The following is a 22,500-nucleotide window of genomic DNA, read 5'->3' on the forward strand; positions in this document are numbered from 1 at the left end:
ACCTTTGGATAATCCCGCGGCCCGACATCCCAGAAAACCTTCTCTTTCGGGAAGCTCCACCGAACGCCCTCAATCATCAGAAGAAATCTTACATGATCCTATATCACTATTATCTGAGAGGAGTAGAGTTAAACCCGCTCGCTGGGAAGAGAAAGGGTTGGGGACAGCCAGGGAGAGAGTCGTTGTGGGAATACGGAAGAGAGGCAGGCGTGGTTAGTACTTGTGGATGACATTACGTTGTATCGTGTATCAGTTTTTCACTTGCAATACACATGAGCATAAATATGTCAAAGAGCTGGGGCAGCTTTGTGCGTGGTATCACTCGCAGCTTGTTTTCCAGTCAAAGGCATTCATCCTCAAAACATCATCTTCGCATTTTTGTACATCGCCGTCATCACGTTGGCACCATCTTTCACAGTGGTTTTGTCCAAGATTTCCTTTCCCCCATATTTTGCCAAAAAATCGGCATGGGTGTAAATGCCAATGTTGCGGCGCCGGAACCCTTTCACACCTGAAGAGTGGGAGAAGAAATCTTGCTTGATTTTTGATGGCAAGGACGAAGGAGAGTCCGGGGTTGAAGAGGGCGATGGGGTAATGCGTGAAGGGGAATTCATAATGATTGAATAAAGATCACGGAAGTGCTCAAAGTCTTCCAGAAGATTAAATCAGTCAAAACATCCACGTGGCAACGAACAAGACTTACTTGTAGGGAAGAAAATGTCAAAGTATCCCTGCTTCACCAAGAAAGTTTCACAGGGAATCATGCTATTCCCATACCTCGTTTGTACTACTGGTCCGTTTCTTCCTCCCACTGCATCGGGCAATTCATCGAAGTCGGCCATGAGCAATCTATGTCCCGGCAACTTTTCCCTCAATTTTTCTGCAAAGAGAACCGCCTTAGTGGGCAGGAAATCTGGAGCGGAAAGATTAGGAGCAAATGGCATCGACGCGTATGCCTTGCGTAATGTTTCAGAGTACAGAAGGGGATAAGGTAGCGGAGGAAGAGTTGACGAAGATTGGGGAAGAAGGCGATTATAAGACAAGACGCGAGAGATAAGGGGGTCGTTTATAGTCTCGTACAAGAGGGTAAAATCACCAGAAGCGTCAATGCCTACCACTGCTTGTCGAGGCGTCAATGTGTCGAGCTCATACCGAACCATATCATGAGCAAAGTTATCCTGGGTATAATCAGCACCATTCAATTGATAGCCACTGTTTTCACCTACGAAGACCTCAAGAGCGACAACAAAACATGGTTGATCTCCTCCTCCTACACCATCCCACTGGAAGAAATCCTTATTCAAAACCTGAACTTTCTTACCGAATCCCTCCTTTTCAGCTCTTTCGCGCTGTCCCTTAGCAAGTGCTGAACTAATTTCTATGATTCTATATTTTGTGCGCGCGAACACATCGGGATGATGGTCCCGCAGATACGTGAGAGAGTCGATCATGAATGATCCGTTACCAGCTCCAATCTCGTAGATAATAAGAGGCTCGGAGGGGAAGTGGTAAAGTTTATAAGATTGAACTATAGCTGATATTAGAGAGCGAGCGTAGTAAGGCTGGAATAAAAGTCAGAATAATATAAGAAAGCTTTTGAATCTCTATCACTCACCTTGAACAATTCTGTTGGTGTGTGCCAAACCTGCCTTCCAAGGCCGCCTTGAGCACCTTCGGTAGGCTCTAAACCATACTCCCTTTCATATCGTTCGGCCACAGTTTCTTGGAAATGTGCGACATCCCTGAAAGAGATGATGTCGAATCCATCTTTCGGGGGTGTGAAGATGGTGGCATGGTGAGAAAAGTAGCCGTAATTCGGCTGCAAATATCGTAAGGGACATGATCAATAATGGAAAAACTTACATTGTATAAACTATCATCTATGAAATCTCGAACAAGCATTTTCACTCGAGTAGGAGGCTCTTTTCTCGCGGCGAGATCGGCAGCAGTGACTTTCCTCCAGTTGACATGCTACAATGCAAGTTAACTGTATGCCCAGAAACCGCTTGCTTCGCTTACATCAGGGTCAGGTTCATTGCTAAATTCAATAGAGGTATTGAAGTTGTATCTTTCTTTGCCTTTGCCTTTGGTTGTGCTCGTTGATTTGCCACGACGAGAGCCTACAAAGACAGCTGGAACGGCTGGAAGGGAAGGAAGGCGGATAGCCGGCAAATGCGTGTGTTTTCTTCGCAGTGCCGCGCCGCTTATTCTTTTTATAAGCGTTGATCCCCTAGTAGCCATAGCAGAATTCGATGATCGCTAACTATAACGTTCTTCTGGAAACAATGCTCAAACAAATTCATAAACGACAAAAACAACAACGGAAAACGAAGGCCGAAGAACAAGGCACGAACGATGACAATAATCGTCGGGGATGACCGCCTACTTTGATTCCGTTGTGTCGCGTCGAAAGAAGGTCCGGTCAGCTTTCAAGGGAGTCTGTCGCGTCGAATTTCGCCATTGCAGTGACCTCCGCTTTATCATCGACTTTCCAACCTCTCGCATTAGCTGGAACAAGAAGTCGGGACTCCAGCGAACTCTGGAGCACTCGAACAATTTATCCGACCAAGAGATCGAAGCAAACAGAGACAAGCCGGTGACCGGAACGGTCTTGCTGTGAGTCAGGCGTGTTTGCTCTTTCCTTTGCTCCTCGATGGCAAATTGGCAGCAGATATTGACTCCTCAATCCGGATGATCAGGCAGCCCATGCTGTCACGCGTATCTTCCCATCTGATGACTCCAACTTCAAATGTTGGGTCTTCTAGCCCCTTCAATGTGAAGGGCAAAGGGACCGAGGCATCAGCTGCTCAACCTCCTGGGACCAACCCTAGGGATAACGGCGTAAGTTTCAAGCGTACAATTAGTGACAGTAAGACTGATAAACCTGTTTACAATGAATAGAAAACGACTGAGCAACTTCAAACTATGCTGGTGAAATATATGGAGGAGAAAGATCAACTGAAAGACCAGAAGTTTGCGATTGCAACGGGGCAGGATGGAATGGATGACCTGGACATGGATATGGTAGAAGAAAAGATGTGAGAGCTCTTTTTTCAGATTAATAGCTTGAGCGGGTCTCATTCAATCACCAGTGAACTTGTGACTAAACGTATCCGCGAGATCAAGACCCTATTAACAGTTCGGGCTCAAATACCATCCTCTTCCACACCTCCAGCTCCCTCTCGCCAGTCGTCTTTTCAGCCCCCAGAAATACGGCAATCTCCCTTCCAAATGGCCGATGCCAAGCCTACGTCATTGGCTGTTAAGGATTATCCTACTCCCACCGCTGCCAGTTCATCTAAAGCCAAGCACACAACCCTGGACAATTGGAATGCCAGTCGGTCGAATGGAGTACCGAGTGATGATTCTGATATGCCTGTGACTAGAGGCTCTTTACAACTTAATCGGGAATATCCATCTCCTGCTGTTGCTGGACCATCGCGGCCCACATGTAGGCGACCTAGTCCGCCGCAAGATGTTCCACAGGATCTTCACGACTTTGATATAGCCATGGCTGAAGAAGATTTTCACGATCTCGAAGAAGAGCCCGTTCTCGTTCCTCCATCTACTCCGCCCGTGGCTCCTTCTCCCCGCGTACCCACCAAAATGTCTGCACGGCAACCGCAACCCTTATTAGCCCCTGAAAATAACAAGCAATCGATTTTACAACATACGGGACATCTTCCAGATGAATTCCATGATATTCCATTCAACGAAATTTTTTCTTCACCTACGTCGCCTACGCGCAACCTTCCTAATCCTCCAATTCGAGCCGAATCTTCTCCGCCTAAGCCCATAGATCCTCCCCGTGCGTCAGTTATAGCAGGGCCTTCAAGACAGCCTATGGAAACGCATTCCCCAGTCAAAGAAGCCGTCCCAGCGGTACCCCAACATAGGGTAATCCCACTCGAAATAACGCACCGATGGTCAAAGGAAGTCAACCAAAAGTTAAGACAGGTGTTCAAGCTGCCCAATTTCAGAAAACATCAGAAAGAGGCCATCGACGAGACAATGGCTGGTAGAGATGTCTTCGTGCTTATGCCTACCGGAGGAGGAAAGAGTTTGACTTGTGAGTATTTCAAGGGGTGAAATACGGCCAATACTCAAGCTTAATTATTTAGATCAACTCCCTGCAATCTGCTCATCGGGTAAAACTCGCGGTGTCACATTTGTGGTTTCCCCCCTTATTTCACTCATCAATGACCAAACAAGGCACTTGATCTCTCGAGGTATTCCCGCCATAGCATACACCGGCGATCTTACTCAAAGAGACAAGAATTTGGCGCATGAAGAATTGTCAAAAAGGGAACCTATCACAAAAGTGGTCTATGTGACTCCGGAAATGATGTCGATGGGTGGTCATATCAAATCGATATTGCGCGGTTTGCTGCAGAGGAAGCAGCTGGCAAGATTTGTAATTGATGAGGCACATTGCGTGAGTCAGTGGGGTCATGATTTTCGAGCCGATTACCTGCGTCTTGGTGAGCTTCGTCGAGACTATCCAGGCGTACCAATCATGGCTCTCACTGCTACTGCACAAAATAAAGTACAAGAGGACATCATTCGCTCTCTGCGTATTGAAGGATGCGTTTGTTTGCGCCAGTCTTTCAATCGCCCCAATCTTCATTATGAGGTCCGTCCCAAAACCAGCTCAGTAATACAAGAGATTGTGGCCTTTGTTCATACACAAGAAGCCCGGGCAAGTGGCATCGTTTACTGCAACTCGAGGGACAACTGCGAAAATTTGGCGAAGAAACTAAGAGAAGATCATGGCCTAAGAGCGTATCATTATCACGCGGGAATGACAAAGGAGAATCGGAGAAAGATGCAGGAAGGTTGGCAGGACCATAAATTTGAGATCATGGTGGCAACCGTAAGTCGAATACCGTACACTTGAACCATGCTAGACTTCTTATACTGATTCGGCCGTAGATTGCTTTCGGTATGGGGTGAGTTTGACTGGAAGTATCACAGGGGTCTGAACTAATCCAAGCATAGCATTGACAAACCGGACGTGCGATGTGGGTCACAGATTAGCCAACATTTTGAATTTGTAGCTGATATACTGTTCACAGACGTTATCCATCACCATCTGCCTAGATCTCTCGAAGGGTATTACCAAGAAACTGGTAGAGCTGGGCGTGACGGCAATCCATCGACTTGCATCCTGTGTGAGTATATTTTATCATACATGTTTTCATTTTTTTTCGGCTGATGTGGACCTTTAGATTACTCGTTCAAAGACGGCAAGAAGATCCTCGGTCAGATTGACCAAGAAAAAGATCTCACGCGCGACCAAAAGGAGCGACAAAAGGCAAGCATGCAAGAGGTTCTTCGTTACTGTAACAACAAGGTCGATTGTCGTCGTTCCCAGGTGCTCGCATTTTTCAACGAAACTTTCGATGCTGCCAACTGCAATCAAGGATGTGACGTCTGCCTTGGCCGGGATCGGAATGTCTTCAGGACAGAGGATGTGACAGACGATGCGGTAACGGTCATCAAAATGGTCCAGGCGTTTAGCAACACAAAAATTACAATCCTAAACGCTGCCGAATGCTTTAGAGGCTTCAAAGGAAATTCAGGCAAACAGTTAAATCAAAATCCGTACTTCGGCGCCGGACAATCTTGGGACAGGAACGAGGGAGAGAGGCTGATCCAGACACTTGTCATCGAAGGGGCTCTGGAAGAATACTGTGTGGAGTCGAAGGCGGGATGGACCAATGCATACTTAAGAGTGAGTCAACTACTCTTTCTCTCTCATTCTTTCACTTCCCTTGGGCGTTGTAAAATAATGTGTACGCTTATATCCTGTGATCTAGGTGGGCAAAGAGGGCTACAAATACCTAAATGGCACTGCTAGACTCAAGATGGATTTCCGTGAGGCGTCTCCTCGCAAATTGACAACGAAACCCAAGCAGTCCGCCAAGCGCCGATCGGCGAAATCCAAGGGCCCAGCTACGCTTGAGAAGACAACCAATTCTAATCCCATTGCACGTAAGCGTTCGCTGCAGCAAATCATGGCGGAGGAGGCAGAGTTCGATAATTCACATTGGGGTGACACTGATGATGAGTACAATCCCGAAAACGATGGTGACCCTATCATAGCCAGTGGAGATGAGACAGAAATGGACGATGACGTACCGTTGAAGAGAAGAAAGTCAACGGAGGCTAGCAAAGAAAAGACACCAAGAAGTACTAGGTCAAAAGCGAAGGAAGCCACTCATGATAATGATGGCGAAAGTTCGGTGGAGCAGTGTTTCAAGGCTTTAGAGAAAATGCGCAATCAGGTATGCGAAATATTTCTGGGTCCAGGAGGCAAGGAGTAAGCTTATCTGTTATGTATTTCAGTCGGTCGCCAAAAATAAGACTTATCCAATCCTGACCGATGAGTTGCTTCAGATGGTAGCGGCGCTGATGCCTGCTAGTAAGTTGCCCAGTGCTCTTCACTCAGGATTATGTGAAAGCTGACATTCTGCGTAGACGAGAAAAGACTTCGGGAGATCGAGGGAATGACTCCTCAACTTATTGAGGTATTCTCATTGTATTGCTAAGTGTGTGGCCATGAACTGATCAATGCCTTGCCTCATAGGCATACTCTACCAAGATCTTGGGCATCTGCATAAAGTTTCGACCTGCCAATCAGAACCCATTGAACACTGCCGCCCATAAAGATGCTCGTCGCCCATCTGCGATGCCTGCCCCCGTCACTTTACCTCGAACCAAGTCAGATTCTTACCTCTTCAACCTTAATATGCTATGCTGATTGTGCCTCTTCATAGCTCTACAACCATGCAGCGGATCAAACAATATGCGTATGAACCTTCTTCGGCGTCCAAAACCCCCATCACGTCCTCAGCGGTTCGGAGACCTTCAAGTACAAGTTCCGTTAAACGGCAAACCCTGCTTTTCTCTACGTCATCAAATACTGTTGGTAACGGCGACAGCGCGACTCCTACAGCTGCCAAAAGACATAATAATGTTGATAGTGTCCGCCCGATGTTGACAGCGAGGGGTGGTAATGTTGTTAGCAGGAAAGACAAGTTTTGAAGTGGTTTTGCCGTGCGCGGCTATACTTGCCTTGTATCAAACTGTATTGCTGCATAATTTATATAATGGATGATAATCGCCATATTAATACCATCGAAATGAGCTGCCCACTTATTTGTACATCATTATCGGCTTTCCTACCTGATATGACGAGATGGAGGGCTTTTGCACTTAAATTACGTACACAAAGACCTATTATAGGACGGTCTTTCTAGTGTTATCTTCAATTTCTGTCCTTTTATTTCTGGTCTATCCTTCTCAATGTTCGACTTCCAATCCTCAGTCTTTTATTTAATTCGTAAGTAGTACACTAATGTCAAATGTTGAATGTTGGACGCTTTCATCGAACGACCGGCCACTTAGAATGATGAGTGTCGGGTTTCGGATGTCGCGCGGCGGATGCTCCCAAAGAATGGAAGGTGAGTCACTAATGTGCCTGTTTTAACAGATCCTCCTGATACTAATGGATTAAGGCACGTCAATAATAAATGAAACCCGGATTGACCGGCTTCAACCCTCATCCACGCAGCTTCCAGCTGTATCCATCTTTTATTTATTGTCTATTTATGTGAATCCTGCAGACCATAGGCCATAAAATAATCACAGAGATGATGTAAAAAGCCCCATTGACCATAGACCATGCAGGACATGCTATATTAATGATGCAAAAGAGGCGCAGGCCCCCGGAGGGTCATCGTCGTCGCTCCTTCTTCGGGCAGTAGGGAGGCAACATACATGCAACATTATTGCAGCGGACAGTAATTATGAGTAGCAACAGGGCACGTACTAGGTCTACAGCCTGTAGCAAACAACAACGATTTGTTGATAGCTCACCCACGATCTAATACCATACACCACATAACGGCGGTAGTGTCCCCACAAACCCATCACGCACCTGTCACTTGTTACGTGCGATAGCAAGTAGAAAACATGAAATAAATAATAAGAGTACTGTTTTTTTCAGAACCGCCATGAAGAGGAATGGGGAAATGGTGAGCTTGTTCGCTTCCGGCCTTTGGATCCTTGAATGTCGACCAAGAGACAATCGTCGTACTCTTAATAGCTGAGCGGGTGGTGGTGTAAAAGTACTAGACTCGGCAGTACGTACACTTTACCAAGTAAATATTTGAGGGTGCTCAGTTCTTCGGTATCCGTCCGGATTTCCTCCCAACGGTCGATTTATGGTGTGCGTACCTTCTACCCCATCTTCTTGTTTCTGCTTCCCTGTTACTTCTCATGTACCATGAAGGAGAGTATGGAGTATATGTATGGTATACATGATATACGAAGGATGAGACAAGAGATAGGGAGGCATGATGCATGCCCTGCGGAATGACAAATGACAATTTTTCCGATTTTCGCGCACGATAAATTATGGTGACCGAACACAGGATCAGGATGCAGGACCTGAGTTGACTAATTAAGGTCAGGGCGCAACTGAATCATTCTGTCGATCGAAGAGCACCAGCGGCCAGGATCAGACAATTCTCCATTTCCGTACTACCCAGCGTTCAATCGCAGCAATGAATGTCGAATATCCTGCAGTGTCGAGCTGCATGGCCGCTGGTTTCTGATACCAGTTAGTATATTACGTGACAATCAAATTCTTGTTTTCATTCACTTCTGCCTTTTTATCTTGCTTGTGTCTGCGTTGAACGTAGAAGAGATCAGAAGCGCGGCAGGGGTAGTGAATAGACTCCACAGCAGTACAAGGTACAAACCTCCAACGAACCACGGCAGGCTTGAAGCATTGAGCAACAAGAGCAAGTGCTCCTCCACCGGCTCTCTGTGTCGTCGTGTACTTTAATAGGGGACCATAACCTCCTCTCAGTCTAACGACAGTCTGTCCAGGACCAGGTGTTTGTCCACCCTCAAAGACAAAGGAGAAACTGTACTCGGAAGAGGAGGGCAGCAACCCAGATTTATTCGACCGCTGAGCAGTCGGAAAGCGTTTTGTGACATCATTGTAACGATGGGATCCTCCCTTGGGCTCAGTGAGCCTTGCCGGCCTATATCGGGACCTTCTATTGCTTCTTGTGTCGACTACGAGAATGATGCCGAGATGGCAAAGGGCGAAAAGGCGCTAGCGAATGTGGATGAAAGTACGTTTATTTCTTCTCATCTTAGAGTTTCGGGACCTCGATGTATGAGCTGATATAATTCGGTTATACAGACATGGAATCGAATACCGAATTAACCCCCAAAGCTCTCCAAAGTATCCAGCTTTTACCATCTCATAACCTTTCCTCCCCCCGTCCTAGTGTTGCAAGCGATAGCAATGGGACACTGTATTCCCCTAAAAGTGAATTTTCCTTATTCGATCCTACACAATTCCCTCAACCGCCTAGGGCATCATCTCCGTCATCCACATGTCAATCCCCTGCTCTAACGAGATCACGATCAGAGCATCGCAGCAGGGTGTCTCTTGATGCGACCTCTTTAACGCCTGCTGCAGAGCTTCATAGACCTTCCTCACCTAAGCTGGCGGAGGAAGACGATGAAGCAGAACGAGTCAGTGTTTTGACCTCGAGTCCCAGTACTATAGCTACCTTCCACGTCGCTCGAGCTGTAAGAGCGCCTGCGACTCCCTATGGCGATACGTTTTTACTCCAAGCCTCCCATGGAAAGCAGGAAGTCCTCAGTCGTCATGATATCTCGGAGAATGTCAAATACGATAATCCGCTTGCTGAAGAAGTGTTGCGGTCCACCCCGGGGGTCGCTGGTCTTGGTGAAGGATGGATTGGTGGACCGCGGCCAAAAAGAAGAAAGAGCTGGCTGAACACGAGGAAAACGATGGATAACCCCGATCCGCTGAATTTGTGGCATAGCGGGTTAGGTGATCGCGACGATCCTACGCGAAGAACAGCAACAACATCAATTCTAAAGCAAGTATGGAATCGCTCCGTTCGTAGCCTGGCTGGAGACGGCGCATCAGTCTCCCTCGACAAACAGTCTGGCAAGCCTGATGTGAAAACAGCGTCCGGCGCTGAGATGTCCACTTCCAGTTTAGCTGATCTTCCTGTCCTCCCGATAGTGGGCCCAAAACCGCCGGCTATTAATCTTGTCGAATTTTCTATCCCAACAACATCCAGCCATTCCATTCATTCATTGCAATCGGAGGTCCATCTGGTATCAAAAGCTTCTTTTCCTCACTCCTTACAAAGCGGCCAACCTTGGTCCTCTCTTCCATCTCTCCCGACTTCATCCATTCGCCCCGCTCGATCTTTTAGCGCTCAAGTCTATAAGTCGACTCAGGCTGGCATCCCTTCCTTTGCAAGATCGGAGAGCGATCTCCATCTATCTTTACGGCAGCGCCAAGGGCCTCGCCCTCCTTGGAGACCACAATCTATAGTTTCTGCTGGCCAGCGACATTCACCTACAATTTTAGAAATCGGCGAGAGCAGGTCCTCTATCCCACCTTTAGTACAAGGGTCAAGATCTCCATCTTTCATTTCTATACCATCGCCTAATGCTCTACAATCCCTGAAACACTCGTCATCCACGGATGACTGCCAGACGGTATCTCCGCTACTTAAGACGCCTTTAATCAGGATCGAAACATTTGGACAGGAAGTTGCGGCACGAGACAAAAGAAAAGAGGAGAATACAGCGAAGGGGCTGCCTGATAAGGATGAGAGCTGGCTTGGACGCATAGAAGAGTCGTCGGAGAAGGAACATCCTCAGAGTGAAAAAGAGAGTAAAGGATCGCGGCATAAGAAATCTTTTCTCTCCAAAGTGAAGGCTTTGATATGCCGCCCTCGAGAAATCTCAGCAGAGGACCAAGGGTCAACAACACCTTTCCGAAATCAGCGTCTCGGCCGGAAGCTTTCGATGAAGCGCTCGTCTCCTTTCCGACTTTCCTCCAAATCACAGGTTAGACTCGTTTCGCCATCTGTCCCTGCCTTCCATCCAGTAGACAATTTCGCAGGAGAGAGGAACGACCCGACTGTCGCAGCTAGAGCGCAGACTCCGACAGCCAAACGACTCTCACTGTTTACGGAACGCTTGTCAGCTGCCGAAGACTCTCAAGCGCTCGCCAATTCGCTTCAGACTGGTGTCCGAAAGGCTTCAGACAGTTCCAAACGACTCTTTCGGCGCTCTACATTACTGCGCAAGAACCGTCCCAGATCCCCTTCAAATCCCATTACATCATCGCTAGGGCGGTATTCATCTGCTGATTTGAGCCTGGATGTTCACTTGGAGGGAGAGAAGTTGGGTCTAGACGATATATTGGACAAGGAGAAACGTGAGACTATAGTTCACCAACTGTATCCTCGGCTGGCCATGTCTGTCGATGACTTGACGCTCTTGTCGAAACTGCCTAGATCATCGTCGGAACCTATGAGTTTAGGGACTGGTGGATGGAAATCAAGCCATCAGAAGAGTGCTTCCGAGTCCACACCTCAACTAAAGTCTGTCTCTTTTGATAGACCTCTTACCTCTTTAAAGCCGCCTCCCACTATCTTGGAGCATCCCTCTCCTTTCACAGAGAGCCATAATCCAGTGTCTTCACACTCAATTATATCTACTCCTGGGTTTCAAGAATCGAAGAAGCTTACTTGGAGCTCGGCCCAGGGCCTTACCATCGTGAAGGAGTATTCAGATCTTGGTGAGGTGGTCAATGTAGTGGAAGCATGAGACGAAATCCAAATATTCTGGTAAGTCGAGTCATATTTAGCGCTTAGGCCCTTGTCTCACTGACTACTTCTTTTACAAATGGTAGCGAGCCACTCCTAAACATACAGTCTAGTAGTGTTCACTTTTAAAATCGCCGAGGCTCCGATATTCAGTGAGAGATGAAGATTAGTGTAGTAGATCATATCGAGACAAAGAACCTTAAGCTTTTATCGACATGCATACATATATTATTATACGTTAACGCAGACATTCTTGACGGATAATTATGATTTAGCTCGTCGTAACTTCTTTCCGTTATCTGACTTAGTTATTATTTATTTTTAACGAAGAGATGAGGTGAACTCCACCTTCCGACGGAACTCGATCCATCTTGACCGGACCAGCGGCGTGTGCGGTGAGTTTTTCAGATACTTTCGTTCGTCGGTTGTTCTTTGCTTCAAAACAACATTAAAAGGTGCTTTATACGGCCACCCACTGGCCCTAACCCTCAACATGCTTCCGTATTCCTCAGGATACTCCACTTCTGCGTCGTCTTCGTCTTCTCCTCACTTCCATGCTTCCCTTCCTTCACACCTGTCAACAGAGCTTGCCCTCCTTCAAACTTTTATAAAACGGGCATCAGCTCAACATCGCTCACAGCTATTTCTCCAACGGATGGAAGGGGTAGTTAGGATAGGAAAAGCTATGATGCTACATGTCCGGAAAATACCGGAAGAACGGAGGGGAGAAGCTTGCATCGCATGGAGAGGGAAAGGGGAGAATTTGGTTAAAAAGGTGGGTCGATATTGTCACAACACAAATTCTGGAAGCCCATGCTGACAACCCGTAGATGATCAGAATGCTCTTCAGTGCTCAGTACATCACTTCACAGATCATCGATCTATACCACTTCCTGCCTCTGCAAACCACTGCCTTATCTATCTATGCTAGGCTGTTCACTGTGACAGTTAGCTTAGCAAATTCCCTTGAAATGGATGTGGAGGAGCTCTTAATCGCTGCCGGGCGGAAGACCAATGGAAAAAGGAAAACCGGGGCCGGAAAGAATCAGAAGACCAATGAAGTCGCTATGGATACACTGCTTGCTGATGCTATCCAGAAGATGGGGGCGGACTTGGAGGTGGGTGAGGTAATTGAGCGATCCAGCCAACCCCTTGACCCGGTATCAAAGGCAAGTCGGGAATCGATATCCGAGAGATCCGCCTTTTCATCCAAGTCTCCAAAACCCGGGAAACTTGTCGCTTCCGCTGTTGCTGTGTTGTCATCTACAGTCGACCCGGGAAACGGCTGCTTGGAAAAGGAAACAACAATCGTCTCAAAATCCGTTGAATTTCCCCCTTCTCTACAGATCGACCAGCTACTTGACACATCTTCAAATGAGAAAGATAAGAAGAAGAAGCGGCGTGTTGAGACGGGTACCAACGCCTCAGATGCCATGACACCAGAAGAGCTCTCTACTGCGGGAGACATTATTCCCAAGAAGAAAAGTCGAGTCGTGAAACATGAAAAAGGGAAAGGCGATGAGAAGGCAAAGGCGAAAAAGAAAAAGAAGAAGGATGCTATGGACGATATATTCGGTTTCTAAAGGATAGAGGCTAAAGACGAATAGTGCCCGATTTTGCACTCCGTCTCTTTTTTATGGCGTGGCGAAAGTCGTAACACATGTCTGTATCGTTATCATTGTCGGACATAGAGGATTAGCTAGATATGCATCTCTAAAAGTTGTATAAAGTTGATCTAACGGTATTAATATTTCTTCTCATCGTACAACAAAATTGATACGCCCTAATCCCAACAACACGTATTTTACTCAGTCCAAAAAAGAACCATTTATTTTGAAACAAAAGCCACGTTCCTATCAGAAAGCTACACTACTATTCTCGCTCATCTGCACCTTCCCCCTGGCCTTGTCCAGCCTCTTCAGACTCAATGTCCTCCTCGATCCCTACTCCTAGCTCATCCCATCTCTCTCGAACTTCGTTCGCTCCGTATCTTATCCACTGGTCAGGCTCCAACATGCCCCTCAGCACATCTCGCACGTCCTCTGACACTCTCTCTGTGCCATCCAAAAACAACATGGCAGGCGAACCGTCAGAGTACGATTCGTAAATGCCTCTCTGTAAGAGTGACTGAGGCGGCGATGGGGGTGGTGACGAATGGGAAGGTGCAGATGAAGGAGGGGAATGGACGGTTAGCGTCAGAGGTGGGTGGTGGCTTGGAGGAGTACCAGGAGCGGCATCGGCTGGAGGTGACACCCTTGCCGAGGTCATATCGGGGATAACGCTTCTGATGGACGCACTCCTTCCCAAATTCTGACTGTCCCTTCTGAAGAGACTCACTCCCGCCTTGGATGCATCGGCCGGGAAATCTGCATCCGACAGCAAAGCCGTCACAGGATCAACACCGGCACCGTCTTTGACCCATTTCGCCCACAGTTTCACGCCCGCCGGTGACTCGGATTTCCCCGCATCGTCATTGGCACGCACCGACTCTGCAGATGTCATTCTCTTCAGCCTCGGTCGACCTGGCGGCAGAGGTTCTTCCGCATAGGTCGAGTGTGTGGGCGGTACACGGAGAGATCCAGCACGGCGAACGCCGGCACCAGCGGCAAGAATATGAGATGTTGAGCCAGAGTAATTATCTCGCCATGCCGAAGGATAAGGTGTTCCAGCTTGGATGCCTTCACGATGAGGTTCGCCTACCCTGCTCAGACGCTCTTCCTCTTCATACGCCCATAAACCACCCTTTTTGACATGGTGCATCATCTCGATTGACCTCAGGCCCCTGAACGGCTCACGCCCTGTGATGCATTGGTAAAGAGTGGCACCAAGGGCAAAGATGTCGACTGGGAAGGAGAATGTGACTGATGGGTCTACGAGTTCGGGAGGTGAGAATGGCAGAGTACCTAGGCCGAGACCATCTGTTGGTGGATGAAATGGATGAATGAGGAGTGACGAGCCAAAGTCTGAGAGACGGATGTGGAGATCGGTGGTGAGCTATGAAAACATGCGTCAGTTGCGTGCATGAAAAAAACAAACATGTTCCCACGTACGAGCAAGTTACCCGGCTTAATATCAGCATGTACAACTCCTTTCCCATGCACCCACTCCAGCGCTTCCACCCCTTCCCTGGCCCATCGCCCCCACAGTTTCTTGCCAACCAACTGTGGACTTGTCCGCAACAGCCTGTCCAGCGTGCCCAATGGCGCATGCTCAAGCACCAACACGAGGCGCGATAAACTCGGCGCAGCGTATTCTTGCCGGATAGCCTGGGCAAGTGAAGGGAACGAAGGAAAGGATGAAATTTTGGTGATGTCGGGTTGGGAGCACCCTACAGAGACTTTGGCGGCAACACGGTTGACTGGCGCGGTCGTTGGTGAGTGTGGGGGCAGCATGGTCGAACTTCGCTGACGAGTAAGTGTACCATTACTTGCTTTTGTCTTTTGACTCTTGATCGCGTCGGACGTCGAGCGGACATGGGCAGAGTGTGGTAATCCCTCCACATCTTCTTTTACGGCGATCAGTTTGGTAATGTAGACACTCCCGTTACGTGACCTGCGTCTGGATGCATGTTTCATTGTTTGGCGAGGTGTCTGACCGAAACTGTCCCTCAAAGGGGAGACTGCTCTCGTTCTTCCCGACTTGGGAAAGTCTACAGGTCGGCCGTCTCCACTGAGGGATGATGTCGCCATCAATCGATTCAAGAAGAAGGCCTCTCGCAAACCCATGGTCTGTGATTCTCTGTCGGGCGCCAAGCGCTTGACGGCGCATAATTTCCAGTCTCCACCTACAAGCCCATCTCCGTCTTCATTGACCTCCTTCTTCTCTTCCGCTCCAGCTTTATCTTCTCCTCTGACCGGGGCAGGTGTAAAAGAAGAATGCCCAAAAGGCGGGATCCGACCTAGTAACTCTTCTTTACCCCTTACTTTCAACTTTTTCGTCCGCTTATACGCTGCCAGATAAACCTTTGCATACCTCCCTTCTCCCAACAAATACGTCGAATTAGGCACGAGCCGCAGTTCGATGTCGTCTGCTGCTGGGGGTAAAGGCGGGATCCAATCTGCTTGTCCTGCGCGCGAAGGAGGTAGCTGTGGCGATTGATGTAGAGGAGATAAAGGATCTTCTTCCGCGGTGGCGTACGATGCCGAAGCGGAAGGTGAAGAAGGGATAGAGGAAGTGTAAGATTCCCACGACCTTTGGCGATCGCTACCGCCGCCACCATTAATATTATAATTGTTCGACCCTGTACGCGAGAGGGGCAAAAGTGGTGGAGGTGGTGCTCGACGAAGACTTGTTGATCGAGAAAGGTTATTGGGCGAGTTATTCCCACTGCTCGCATGCATCGAATGGAGTGTGGGTGTCGCGCGTGGGGGCGCGGGTGGTGGGGCCGGCAAATCAGTAGAGAGGACGACATCGAAGAAGGAGGATGTGCGGGGTGAGCCTTGGCGCGCGTTTGGGTTCGTGGTTTGTGAGTGGGGGCGTTGGTGTGTTGGTGCTGTGACGGACGACGGAACGTGTCCCCGTTTGGGCACGCCAAATTCATCCACAAGCATGGGGCTGTTTCGTCCACTTTCGGCAGGACTTGAAGTAACCGAGTGACGAGTGGTATGATTAGCGTCATAACGAGAAAAGTCGCGTCGCTTCATCGGTAAAGGCATTGTGTTCGCATGCACGCCATTACTGCTAATTTTCGCGGACGAGAGCAAATGCAAAGGGTCTGTCGTAGGTTCTTCTTCACGCCCATCTGTTGCAGTAGTGCTCGGGATATCGTGGGTAAGCGGACGTGGCGGAGGGATTTCTGGCTGCCATGAAGTGGTGAAAAGGTCGTTCCTCGAAGAACTGGAGGATGTTCTTGCCATCGATGAGGCGGTTGTTGCTGTATCTGGCGGCGAGGAGAGGATGTTGAGGTTGCGAGAGGGCAGGTCGCGGAAGAGCGACATGGCAGAGGCGGAGTTGGTCTGATTATCAGGAAATCGGATGGTGGGCGGAAGAGTGTATGACGAAAATGATGAAAAATATTTATTGGTGGATGAGTTGCGTCGGGCCGGTACGAGATTCGGAAAAAGTTATTTATCTCCTCCAGAGTCGCTGCGCACCCGGGTGGCGTAAAGGCTATGTGTTTCACAACGGAATGGACATATGGATGTGCAGAGAAGAGGAGAGGAAAGGTAAGAGGTAATGTCTGGGCACATGCATGCAGCATAGGAATGCCCAGTCGAGCTGTGCTCATTACGCCAATCGATACCCGGTCCAGACTCCACCGACGGATAGATTAGAGTACTACGTATCTCATGACGACGCGTTATTATCAGTCCAACAACATTACATGCATCATCCCAATCGCGCGTTGCTGAATGATCCTACCCCTCAGCTAAATGCAAGAATAATGATAATAATCGATACACCTTTTTTATTTTGTGCGGAAAGAAATCACGGTTGTGCGGAAAGAAACGACGGAAACACACTAATTACGACGTGACAATCACCTCCGTAAGACATCCAAACCAACTTCCTCCCCTCTTTCCGACCGCCCATTACCACCACCACCACCACCACCACCACTACTACTATTCTCTACCCTAGGCGACCGCGGCGGGCTCAACGTCAGTCTTGCCTCCCGCTCGACTTCTGATGTCAATCGTCGAGCAGTATGAGAAGAGTGTGTGGATGATGCGCCCCATTCCGGCGGCGTCCGTGAATTCTTGCGAAAAGCAGCCGCCGAGCTGCCGTTTACCACAAATGGAGGAGGTAATTCTGCTGGATATACTGATTCTGGCGAAGGGGCGTGAGATCGAGTATTACGCTGTATGGGAGCTTCCAGCCCTCCTCCGCCGTCTTCGTCTTCGTCGTCCGGATACTCCCACCATGTATTACTAGACTTTCTGCTGTTTACCCCATGTCTCTCCTTCAAACTGGCATTATTACTACTACCGCCACCTGTATCCTTACTCTTACTCATCATCTTTGTCCACATATTCTGCCCCTCGACAGATTTCGTTGGGCTCCCCACGGGACTAGGTGTGGTACTTCCATAACCGTCATAACGAGCGGGTGAGAGAAGAGGCGATGATGGCGGTAAGGCTGTGGATATACCGGTCGCTCTTGCCATCGTCTCCTCCTCCTCCTTCTTCGTCATTTCCCTTGGTGACCCTTCTCCGCTCCCGCGTCCATGTCCATCCAAATCATTCTCCCAGTCAGGTACTCTGCTATACCCTTCCTCTTCATCCCCTGTATCATGTATTCGGCCTTCCTCATCGTCGGCTTTACCGCCGGCCTTGATGACCTGGTCGACCAGACAAAACTGGACAATGTTCATGATCAAGGGGAAGATGGCCATGACGAAAATGACCTGGACGGAGGGAGAGAAGTACTCGAGCATGTAGTGGCCCAAATGGAGAAGAAGGTCAGAGATGCGTGGAAGCGTGAGTGGGAGGAGGACGAGGAGTTTCATTATGATGATGGAAAATACGTAGGTGAGTAGTTGTTTCCACCAACTATATGTGATTATGGTCAAGTGGTGCTACGATTGAATTGGGAAGAGGAGAAGAAATCTTACAAGAGGGCTTGAGGAGGGTTTCCATATTTACCGCTGATGAATCCGTCATAACCGAGGTAGCTTGAAAAGAGCCATGTAAAGAATTTGAGACTGAGAAAGATGATTCCGACACCTGGGCGAGGAGTACCAAGTAAGCTTGGCATGAGACGTGGCACTAGTCGTCCTTGCACTGCTTACCAATAGTGGTGTCGATGAGAATGTTTAGAAAATATAACGAACATGGATTGCTGTTCCCCACTGACGCTACCAGATCTGATATCTGTATCCCTGCATCAGCTGGATGGCACTCGGTGTCCGATACACAACGCACTAATAAGTTGAGCGCATGGACGACGGCCTGCCCGACGAGTTGCTTGCTGACATCGAGGAACCAAATACGCCATGAACGTTTCCTCTTTTCGAGCCGTTTTTTAACGACCAAAGAAGCGATGACGAGGATGCCCACTGGTGGACGTGCGATGTGAGTTGTGGGAAGAAAAGCGGAGACGGGACAGGTGCTTACTGAGTGCCTGCACTACGAGGCCTGTTGTCCCGAGCAGCTTGCATCTCTGCGGGTCTGCGGGCGTGTCTGTGGGCGTGTGCGGCGGCCCTACTGGGTCTATGATTGTGGAGTTGTCCGGAAGCATTTGCTGTTGGTGCAGAGAGGCGCAAGTGAGTGCAGCCAGAGTGGGGAATATAGATGTATATACGTCGCCGGGCGGCGCCCGCCGCATGAGCGATAAGGCGGGTAAATGCACCGTGCCTGAGATTTGTTGATCCGGGGCTGATTTCCAACGGGGGGAGCCTGATTTCCATTTCTCGCCCGCCGTTTACAGATATATACGCTTCCCTCCCCTCCCCTCCCCCCATTCCCACCGCCGCAATGTTCTCGCTCGCCCGCCCCACCGCCAGACCCGTCGCCGCACTCGCCAGACGTGCGCTCGCAACCTCCGCCGTCCTCGCACAGGTACGTCGCCCACTCCACCGCTCACACGCACGCTCACCCGATGCAGCTCAAGAAAACACCGCTCCATGACTTCCACGTGCAGCACAAGGCCAAGATGGTCCCCTTTGCGGGCTACAGCATGCCCTTGAGCTACGGCGAGACAGGACAGAGTGAGTCTTGTCCGCGACCCGCGAGACCCAGCACGCGCTCACACGCCGTCCCCAGTCACCGCCCACAAGCACGTCCGATCAGACGCCGGCTTATTTGACGTCTCTCATATGCTGCAGCACAACTTTACAGGCCCTACTGCCCAGGAATTCCTCTTGACCCTTTGTCCCTCGTCCCTCGACTCGCTCAAACCATTCACCTCCACCCTGTCCGTTCTTTTGAACGAGCAAGGAGGTATCATTGACGACACCATCATCACCAAGCACAGCGATTCTGCTTTCTACGTCGTCACTAACGCCGGCCGATCCGTCGAGGACAAGGCCCATATCTCGCAAAAGCTCGAAGAGTGGAATGCCGCCCACAAGGGACGAGAAGTCAAGTGGGAGACTCTTGAAGGCTGGGGTCTTTTAGCACTCCAGGGCCCCAAGGCCAAGGATGTGCTTCAGCGAGTCACTGACCAGGACTTGAACAAAGTGAAATTCGGTTCAAGTGTCTTTGCTGATATCAAGACGATGGACGGTCAAACCGTCAAGTGTCATGTGGCCAGGGGCGGCTACACTGGCGAAGATGGCTTTGAAGTACGGTCCTGTCCTTTCCTTTCCGCTTCTCATTTTATCTCTCCACTAACCCCATCACTTAGGTATCGATTCCTCCAGAGCATACTCTCGCTCTTTCCAACACCATCGCTTCTCATCCTGACGTCATGCTTATCGGTCTTGGCGCTCGAGACTCTCTCCGTCTCGAAGCTGGTATGTGTCTCTACGGCCACGATCTTGACGAAAGCGTGAGCCCCGTGGAAGGCGGTTTAAGCTGGGTCATTGGTACGTTGTCTTCTTGGTTCATCACCGCATCACGCATTGATGATGCCTTTAAAAAATAATTAGGCAAGGACAGACGCGCGCCCGACGCTCAGCCGTCTTTCCCTGGAAAATCGAGAATCCTCGAGGAACTTGCCAACGGACCTTCCAGGCGAAGGGTCGGCTTTGAGGTTATAGGCTCCCCAGCGAGAGAAGGTTGCAAAGTCTTGGATGCGCTGGGTGAAAAGGAAATTGGTTAGTGCCGATCTTTGATCTTTTTGTAGTACTTCACGTTCCTGAATTCCACTGACTTTTGCTCTCCTTCTCTCTTTCTCAAAAAAAAAAAAAAAACCATAGGTGTAATCACTTCTGGTATTCCTTCTCCTACACTCGGCACAAACATCGCCATGGGATACATTGCCAACGGATCCCATAAAAAGGGTACCGCAGTCAAAGTCGAGGTGAGGAAAAAATTGAGGGATGCCTTCGTCAAGCCCATGCCGTTTGTGCCTACCAAGTACTTCAAGTGAGGTATATTACCGTTCATAGCGTATTGGAAACAGTTGTCAGATCGCAAAATTGCAAAAGCTAGGGAATAATCTTCATGCATTGGGTATAAGCGGATTGCTTCACGAAAAGAAGAAGAAAAGAAAAGACTATTCGATGTGCGTGTATCTGGATAGAAAAAGCATATTTGTCACGTACAATACATAGAATCTCGCGAGAAAAAAAAGCTAGGTCAAAACGGAGAAGGAAGAAAAAAAGGACTACTGAAAGACCATCGGTAAAGAGAAAAAAAAAAACTATGATAGGATAACTGTATGTTGACGGGCATCCATGGTCATTTATATCAAGGCAATACACGTGCTCATTGACTGCCGCTCCTTTGCTGCCAAAAGGACGACGAATACAGAATTCATATCCATTGCGGTTAGCAACACCCGCCAGAAGAAGAATCGCTTTGCTTGTTGACATTCACACCGTTACGGTCCGCACCAAGTTGAACAGGGGCGGCTTCTTGGGGTTGAGAATCAATCAAACGAGTCTTGATATCTCTACAATCCAACATGACGCATTAGCTGTCTGACCCCCACCATGTCTACCTGCCTACATGACGTACCTGGCCAATGTGAAAAATGCCTCCTCCACACCTTCGTTTGCTTTCGCACTAGTCTCCAAGAACCGCAGTCCAAACTCGTCGGCAAGCGCACGTCCTTGCTCAATCGTAACAGATCGCTTCTCCTCCCAGTCGCACTTGTTACCGATAAGAATCTTGTTCACGCCGGGCGATGCATGTTGTTCAATGTTGGAGAGCCAGGTTCGGATGTCTAACGAGACGGTTCAGTGCCATGTAAAAAAAAGGGGCTGCAATCAATGGTCCGAGGGTTGAAGGGGTAACTCACTGTTAAAGGACTTTTCATCTGTAACGTCATAGACCAGCAAGATACCCATGGCACCTCTGTAGTAAGCAGTTGTGATGGTTCGGAAACGTTCTTGCCCTGACGAATTGCGGAATTAGTAACAGCCCCATGCATGCCAGCTGCTGCGGCAAACTGGACGGATATGCTTACCAGCAGTATCCCACTACATGCATGACCAGTCAGCACTACTGTTTGATATAAATAAGAATGGAAACGGCAACTTACAATCTGCAACTTGATTCGCTTCCCATCGAGCTCGATTGTTCGGATCTTAAAGTCAATACCTGATCTCCCAGATAAGCTCGGCTCATCCCCAACCGATTTACTAGCAAAATATGGGGATGGAACAAGCTGAAGGACTTACCGATAGTGGTGATGAAAGAAGGAGTCCAAGAATCCTCACAGAATCGCAAGAGGAGACATGACTTGCCGACACCTATCAAGAGTAGTTGTACCCATCGCCAACAAGCACCAACCATCCGTCAGTGATCCGTCGCCAATGTATCTAATTCCACTCCACACAGGACCGTCCTCCGACGTCCTCAAGAGTATCTAGACTCACCAGAATCACCGATAAGGAGGAGCTTGATTAAACTGCATGCATGTGTCAGCAGTGTAACCAATGTGAGATGGCAAGCTTGTGGGTGGATCGACACGCTGGGGATGAAATCTCGACAAGTACTGGGCGGAATCGGGCAGGGGAAAGACGTACAAGTCGTAGTGTTGTCCGGCTGGTCCTGACATTTGAGGATGAACTGTGTTGTGGTGGTAAACGTAGAGTCAAGGTATGGATCTGAATACGGGATTGGGATGTGGATAGAGGATATGGCACCCGCGCCACCGCGAGCCGCGAGAGGAGGGTCTCCCCCCCCGGCGATTTCCAAAAGTGGCACACCAAACATCCTCCAAGAAGGCATGTCCCATTATTTTCATCAAAAGTATCCGCAACAAA

At 48.9% G+C, this 22,500-nt stretch overlaps 9 protein-coding genes across 9 annotated transcripts in view; 5 read left to right on the forward strand and 4 right to left on the reverse strand.

The window, feature by feature from the left end:
* Positions 1-217, forward strand: part of CNBC2760 (hypothetical protein) — a gene marked incomplete at both ends in the record, with an annotated part of 1,121 nt that extends 904 nt beyond the window's left edge. Inside the window, one exon of the mRNA XM_771692.1 lies at positions 1-217. This exon is cut by the window's left edge and continues 634 nt beyond it. Within this exon, the coding sequence (XP_776785.1) occupies positions 1-217 (217 nt within the window).
* Positions 218-356: 139 nt separating this feature from the next.
* On the reverse strand, positions 357-2,241 carry CNBC2770 (hypothetical protein; the record flags this gene model as incomplete). The annotated part of the gene is made up of 6 exons (XM_771693.1): positions 357-649; positions 704-1,178; positions 1,227-1,562; positions 1,616-1,819; positions 1,864-1,971; positions 2,020-2,241. 6 exons carry the CDS (start codon positions 2,239-2,241, stop codon positions 357-359), a joined length of 1,638 nt encoding a protein of 545 aa, XP_776786.1.
* A 450-nt stretch (positions 2,242-2,691) lies between these two features.
* Positions 2,692-7,047, forward strand: CNBC2780 (hypothetical protein; the record flags this gene model as incomplete). Its single annotated transcript, XM_771694.1, has 13 exons — positions 2,692-2,841; positions 2,902-3,038; positions 3,093-4,069; positions 4,122-4,873; positions 4,933-4,949; positions 4,999-5,021; positions 5,076-5,171; positions 5,229-5,734; positions 5,820-6,287; positions 6,349-6,424; positions 6,481-6,530; positions 6,590-6,723; positions 6,780-7,047. The coding sequence occupies 13 exons, from the start codon at positions 2,692-2,694 to the stop codon at positions 7,045-7,047; spliced, it is 3,654 nt and encodes a 1,217-aa protein (XP_776787.1).
* Positions 7,048-9,222: 2,175 nt separating this feature from the next.
* Positions 9,223-11,685, forward strand: CNBC2790 (hypothetical protein; the record flags this gene model as incomplete). Its single annotated transcript, XM_771695.1, has 1 exon — positions 9,223-11,685. The coding sequence occupies one exon, from the start codon at positions 9,223-9,225 to the stop codon at positions 11,683-11,685; it is 2,463 nt and encodes an 820-aa protein (XP_776788.1).
* Positions 11,686-12,514: 829 nt separating this feature from the next.
* Positions 12,515-13,267, forward strand: CNBC2800 (hypothetical protein; the record flags this gene model as incomplete). The annotated part of the gene is made up of 1 exon (XM_771696.1): positions 12,515-13,267. One exon carries the CDS (start codon positions 12,515-12,517, stop codon positions 13,265-13,267), a length of 753 nt encoding a protein of 250 aa, XP_776789.1.
* A 289-nt stretch (positions 13,268-13,556) lies between these two features.
* On the reverse strand, positions 13,557-16,621 carry CNBC2810 (hypothetical protein; the record flags this gene model as incomplete). The annotated part of the gene is made up of 2 exons (XM_771697.1): positions 13,557-14,678; positions 14,735-16,621. The coding sequence occupies 2 exons, from the start codon at positions 16,619-16,621 to the stop codon at positions 13,557-13,559; spliced, it is 3,009 nt and encodes a 1,002-aa protein (XP_776790.1).
* A 542-nt stretch (positions 16,622-17,163) lies between these two features.
* CNBC2820 (hypothetical protein) lies at positions 17,164-18,863 on the reverse strand (the record flags this gene model as incomplete). The annotated part of the gene is made up of 5 exons (XM_771698.1): positions 17,164-18,175; positions 18,238-18,349; positions 18,415-18,496; positions 18,548-18,681; positions 18,740-18,863. 5 exons carry the CDS (start codon positions 18,861-18,863, stop codon positions 17,164-17,166), a joined length of 1,464 nt encoding a protein of 487 aa, XP_776791.1.
* A 236-nt stretch (positions 18,864-19,099) lies between these two features.
* Positions 19,100-20,657, forward strand: CNBC2830 (hypothetical protein; the record flags this gene model as incomplete). Its single annotated transcript, XM_771699.1, has 6 exons — positions 19,100-19,183; positions 19,230-19,332; positions 19,388-19,908; positions 19,971-20,151; positions 20,215-20,382; positions 20,485-20,657. 6 exons carry the CDS (start codon positions 19,100-19,102, stop codon positions 20,655-20,657), a joined length of 1,230 nt encoding a protein of 409 aa, XP_776792.1.
* A 401-nt stretch (positions 20,658-21,058) lies between these two features.
* Positions 21,059-22,292, reverse strand: CNBC2840 (hypothetical protein; the record flags this gene model as incomplete). The annotated part of the gene is made up of 8 exons (XM_771700.1): positions 21,059-21,182; positions 21,248-21,455; positions 21,531-21,626; positions 21,699-21,711; positions 21,774-21,832; positions 21,913-21,984; positions 22,111-22,142; positions 22,261-22,292. 8 exons carry the CDS (start codon positions 22,290-22,292, stop codon positions 21,059-21,061), a joined length of 636 nt encoding a protein of 211 aa, XP_776793.1.
* Between the last annotated feature and the right edge of the window lie 208 nt (positions 22,293-22,500).

This window comes from Cryptococcus neoformans, chromosome 3 (genome assembly GCF_000149385.1).
Source record: "Cryptococcus neoformans var. neoformans B-3501A chromosome 3, whole genome shotgun sequence".
NCBI lineage: Eukaryota > Fungi > Basidiomycota > Tremellomycetes > Tremellales > Cryptococcaceae > Cryptococcus > Cryptococcus deneoformans.